Source organism: Oncorhynchus keta, chromosome 1 (assembly GCF_023373465.1).
Source record: "Oncorhynchus keta strain PuntledgeMale-10-30-2019 chromosome 1, Oket_V2, whole genome shotgun sequence".
Taxonomy (NCBI): domain Eukaryota; kingdom Metazoa; phylum Chordata; class Actinopteri; order Salmoniformes; family Salmonidae; genus Oncorhynchus; species Oncorhynchus keta.
Window position 1 is genome coordinate 14,687,462 of NC_068421.1, and position 6,000 is coordinate 14,693,461.

At 42.1% G+C, this 6,000-nt stretch overlaps 1 protein-coding gene across 5 annotated transcripts in view; it reads right to left on the reverse strand.

The window, feature by feature from the left end:
• LOC118381439 (roundabout homolog 1-like) overlaps positions 1-6,000 on the reverse strand; it is a 611,139-nt gene that overhangs the window by 83,661 nt on the left and 521,478 nt on the right. For all 5 annotated transcript variants that reach the window (XM_052508183.1, XM_052508051.1, XM_052508220.1 and 2 more), the window contains 3 exons: positions 1,458-1,539; positions 1,060-1,225; positions 76-242 (listed from right to left, as the gene is read on the reverse strand). In XM_052508183.1, the coding sequence (XP_052364143.1) occupies positions 76-242; positions 1,060-1,225; positions 1,458-1,539 (415 nt within the window). The remainder of the gene's footprint in view (positions 1-75; positions 243-1,059; positions 1,226-1,457; positions 1,540-6,000) is intronic.

Consider the following 6,000-nt stretch of genomic DNA (forward strand, 5'->3'; position numbering starts at 1 on the left):
GTCTAGACAGGACAAGGTCTAGACAGAAGCTTAAAGAGGCCCATTTGAAGGCATTAAGAGAGAGCAGAGACCCACCTTGTGTTTTGACGGTGTCAGTAATGGGGCTGGGGTCACTCAGGCCGTAGGCGTTAGCAGCTCGGACCAGGAAGAGATAGACAGCACTGGCCTTCAGGCCCTTCAGTACATACGACTCAGTCTTCACATGTTCTGCCAGGGTCTGCCAGCTGCTGCCTGACGCATGACTAGGAGAGAAGACAGAACAGGATGTTACACATCAGGTTTAAAGTTCATACACACACTCAGACTGTAGACATTGTAGATTAGTAAATTGTTGTGAAATCTGTTGTGAAAATGTATGTAATGTTTTTAATTGCATATAACTGCCTGGCAGGAACTAATGGAGATCTACAATAAACCCCAGGAAGAGTAGCTGCTGCCATGGCAGGAACTAATGGAGATCTATAATAAACCCCAGGAAGAGTAGCTGCTGCCTTGGCAGGAACTAATGGAGATCTATAAGAAACCCCAGGAAGAGTAGCTGCTGCCATGGCAGGAACTAATGGAGATCTATAATAAACCCCAAGAAGAGTAGCTGCTGCCTTGGCAGGAACTAATGGGGATCCATGATAAACCCCAGAAAGAGTAGCTGCTGCCTTGGCAGGAACTAATGGAGATCTATGATAAACCCCAGAAAGAGTAGCTGCTGCCTTGGCAGAAACTAATGGAGATCTATAATAAACCCCAGGAAGAGTAGCTGCTGCCATGGCAGGAACTAATGGAGATCTATAATAAACCCCAGGAAGAGTAGCTGCTGCCTTGGCAGGAACTAATGGGGATCCATGATAAACCCCAGAAAGAGTAGCTGCTGCCTTGGCAGGAACTAATGGAGATCTATGATAAACCCCAGAAAGAGTAGCTGCTGCCTTGGCAGAAACTAATGGAGATCTATAATAAACCCCAGGAAGAGTAGCTGCTGCCTTGGCAGAAACTAATGGGGATCCTTAATAATTGCAAATACTCTGTGACATCACTTTATTTACTCTGGTCCTATCCTCTTACCTGAAGGCCTCTATGATGTAGGAGGTGGGTGTGGCTCCTGTGAGGTTGGGCTTCCAAGACAGGGTGACAGAGGTGCGGGTGACGTCAGTGACCTCAGGTTTGGAGGGGGCACTGGGGATCAGGTTGGGGTCAGTGGGTCTGGCCGGCAGCACTGGAACACCAAACTCTGAAAATGAGGAGAGAGGAGAGTATCATGAGATGTTTAAATCTAAATGAATACTTTATCAGTAATGCCTGACTATGGAAATGTCTCTCACATGAAGGCATACTAAGCACATTCACAAACCCACAGACTCGCGCACACCTTCACACGCACACTCTAGATTCTGAATGTGTTTAATTCAATGTCATTATGGAATGAAGCCACAGTGACAGTAGGCAGCAGCCCACTGGCTTACCTTGAACCTCCAGGTAGGCTTTCCACGAGGCCTCGCCACTGGGAGTGGAGGCGATGCATGTGTAGATGCCTGTGTCACCCATCTGTAAGACAGAAGAAAAGAGGACATGAAATAGAGAGGAGACAGGGACTAGATTAGTGATCGCTCTGGGTTCTATCTGGTCATGGTCTGCCATCAGTGAAATTGGACTAAAATAGTGCTGCTTCCTCCCCCCACTCTCTCTCTCTCCCCCTCTCTCTCTCTCTCTCTCTCTCTCTCTCTCTCTCTCTCTCTCCTCTCTCTCTCTCTCTCTCTCTCTCTCTCTCTCTCTCTCTCTCTCTCTCTCTCTCTCTCTCTCTCTCTCTCTCTCTCTCTCTCTCTCTCTCTCTCTCTCTCTCTCTCTCTCTCTCTCTCTCTCTCTCTCTCTCTCTCTCTCTCTCTCTCTCTCTCTCTCTCTCTCTCTCTCTCTCTCTCTCTCTCTCTCTCTCATATATTGACATGCTGGCGTGGTCCCTAGCAGCCAGCCGTCAGTGCCTGGTTATCTCACTATTACCTCTCCCTCTAGAAAGTGGAAAAGCAGCTGGGATGGCCAAGTGGCAGGATTGTACCAGTCAAATTGGAAAGATTTCCACAAGAGCACAGACTAATTGGAGACCTCCCCCTCCATCTCCCCATACCCCCCCAGGGACAGGACTGCTTTACAGAACAGATGCGGTGACACTCTCTAGTGGTGTGTGAGAGAGGGAGTGTGTGTCTCAGTGTGTGAGAGAGGGAGTGTGTGTGTCCTGTAAAATGCCTCCAGGTAGGGTCCATCTTAAGTTCAACCTGACAGGTAAGACAGACCAAACTTCTTAAAAATACATTAAATCCTCATCACAAAACTAATAGCTATACTAATAGCTAAACTAATAGCTATACTAATAGCTATACTAATAGCTATACTAATAGCTATACTAATAGCTAAACTAATAGCTAAACTAATAGCTATACTAATAGCTATACTAATAGCTATACTAATAGCTATACTAATAACTAAACTAATAGCTAAACTAATAGCTATACTAATAGCTATACTAATAGCTATACTAATAGCTATACGAATAGCTATACTAATACTATACTAATAGCTAAACTAATAGCTATATAATAGCTAAACTAATAGCTATACTAATAGCTATACTAATAGCTATACTAATAGGTATACTAATAGCTAAACGAATAGCTATACTAATAGCTATACTAATAGCTATACTAATAGCTATACTAATAGCTATACTAATAGCGAATAGCTATACTAATAGCTATACTAATAGCTATACTAATAGGTATACGAATAGCTATACTAATAGCTATACTAATAGCTAAACTAATAGCTAAACTAATAGGTATACTAATAGCTATACTAATAGCTAAACTAATAGGTATACTAATAGCTATACTAAAGCTAAACTAATAGGTATACTAATAGCTATACTAATAGCTATACTAATAGCTATACTAATAGCTATACTAATAGCTATACTAATAGCTATACTAATAGCTATACTAATAGCTAAACTAATAGCTATACTAATAGCTATACTAATAGCTATACTAATAGCTATACTAATAGGTATACTAATAGCTATACTAATAGCTATACTAATAGCTATACTAATAGCTATACTAATAGCTATACTAATAGCTAAACTAATAGCTATACTAATAGCTAAACTAATAGCTATACTAATAGCTATACTAATAGCTAAACTAATAGCTATACTAATAGCTATACTAATAGCTAAACTAATAGCTATACTAATAGCTATACTAATAGCTATACTAATAGCTATACTAATAGCTATACTAATAGCTATACTAATAGCTAAACTAATAGCTATACTAATAGCTAAACTAATAGTTATACTAATAGCTAAGCTAATAACTATACTAATAGCTAAGCTAATAACTAAACTAATAGCTAAAGTAATAGCTATACTAATAGGTATACTAATAGCTAAACTAATAGCTATACTAATAGCTATACTAATAGCTATACTAATAGCTATACTAATAGCTAAACTAATAACTATACTAATAGCTAAGCTAATAACTAAACTAATAGCTAAACTAATAGCTATACTAATAGCTATACTAATAGCTATACTAATAGCTATACTAATAGGTATACGAATAGCTATACTAATAGCTATACTAATAGCTAAACTAATAGCTATACAAATAGCTAAACTAATAGCTATACTAATAGCTATACTAATAGCTATACTAATAGGTATACGAATAGCTATACGAATAGCTATACTAATAGCTATACTAATAGCTATACTAATAGCTATACTAATAGGTATACGAATAGCTATACTAATAGCTATACTAATAGCTAAACTAATAGCTAAACTAATAGGTATACTAATAGCTATACTAATAGCTAAACTAATAGGTATACTAATAGCTATACTAATAGCTAAACTAATAGGTATACTAATAGCTATACTAATAGCTATACTAATAGCTAAACTAATAGCTAAACTAATAGGTATACTAATAGCTATACTAATAGCTATACTAATAGCTATACTAATAGCTATATTAATAGCTATACTAATAGCTATACTAATAGCTATACTAATAGCTATACTAATAGCTATACTAATAGCTATACTAATAGCTAAACTAATAGCTATACTAATAGCTATACTAATAGCTATACTAATAGCTATACTAATAGCTATACTAATAGCTATACTAATAGCTATACTAATAGCTATACTAATAGCTATACTAATAGCTATACTAATAGCTATACTAATAGCTATACTAATAGGTATACGAATTGCTATACTAATGTTACATCAATGAGAATAAAAAACCTCACACGTCAAAGACACTGTAAAACATAAATGACATGTTCATGTAAATTGCTTTAGGTAAGGTTTGGGTCGAAAACACATCACACTGTTGTCCATTCACCACAGCCCTGTCACCACACAAAGCACTCCTGCAGTCACCACAGCCCTGTCACCACACAAAGCACGCCTGCAGTCACCACAGCCCTGTCACCACACAAAGCACGCCTGCAGTCACCACAGCCCTGTCACCACACAAAGCACGCCTGCAGTCAGCCCTGTCACCACACAAAGCACGCCTGCAGTCACCACAGCCCTGTCACCACACAAAGCACGCCTGCAGTCACCACAGCCCTGTCACCACACAAAGCACGCCTGCAGTCACCACAGCCCTGTCACCACACAAAGCACGCCTGCAGTCACCACAGCCCTGTCACCACACAAAGCACGCCTGCAGTCACCACAGCCCTGTCACCACACAAAGCACGCCTGCAGTCACCACAGCCCTGTCACCACACAAAGCAGCAGTCACCACAGCCCTGTCACCACACAAAGCACGCCTGCAGTCACCACAGCCCTGTCACCACACAAAGCACGCCTGCAGTCACCACAGCCCTGTCACAAAGCACGCCTGCAGTCACCACAGCCCTGTCACCACACAAAGCACGCCTGCAGTCACCACAGCCCTGTCACGCCTGCAGTCACCACAGCCCTGTCACCACACAAAGCACGCCTGCAGTCACCACAGCCCTGTCACCACACAAAGCACGCCTGCAGTCACCACAGCCCTGTCACCACACAAAGCACGCCTGCAGTCACCACAGCCCTGTCACCACACAAAGCATGCCTGCAGTCACCACAGCCCTGTCACCACACAAAGCACGCCCACAGTCATCACAACACACACACAGACATCGCAACAGTCTGACGAGAACTCGGACCCCTTGACGCCTCCATCTGGAGAACGCGTCGGCACCCCCCTCGTCTCTCCCTGAGAGTGTGTTCTGCTACACTCAACTCCCTGTCACACTCAGAGGGTTGAGTGACAGGACAAGAGTGTGTGTGACTTCGAAGACTCCACTTCAAAATCCCTGACAGCTGATTGATTGACAGCTCACTGAGGAGAGGAGAGGGCTGGCTGGGCGCTAGGAGGGAACTGATCACATGCTTTATTTACTGATCGAGCAGCGGGAGTTATCCTGCCAGCCAGCCAACCAGCCAGCCAGCCGTATAGACGGGTATACAGGACAGCGGGAGTTATCCTGCCAGCCAGCCAGCCAGCCAGCCGTATAGACGGGTATACAGGACAGCGGGAGTTATCCTGCCAGCCAGCCAACCAGCCAGCCAGCCGTATAGACGGGTATACAGGACAGCGGGAGTTATCCTGCCAGCCAGCCAGCCAGCCAGCCGTATAGACGGGTATACAGGACAGCTGTGAAGTTGATTTGGGGGAATGCGTTATTAATGTCTCGGATAATGGAAGAGCTTTAATTGGAAATGTAAACATGTGACGGAGGTCAATTTGGAAGTCTTCAAATAGTCAAACTGTCCTCCAAATAGAAAGAGAATTCCATGAAATGATGTTTTTATTTCCATATATTAGGATAATGGGGGATATGATTTGACAGCCAACTGCCTCAGTAAGATATTCCATGTGAGCTGGTACACTACAGTAGACCTACATGTTGCTCTGTAGATCAGACAGTCCTGTAGTATAA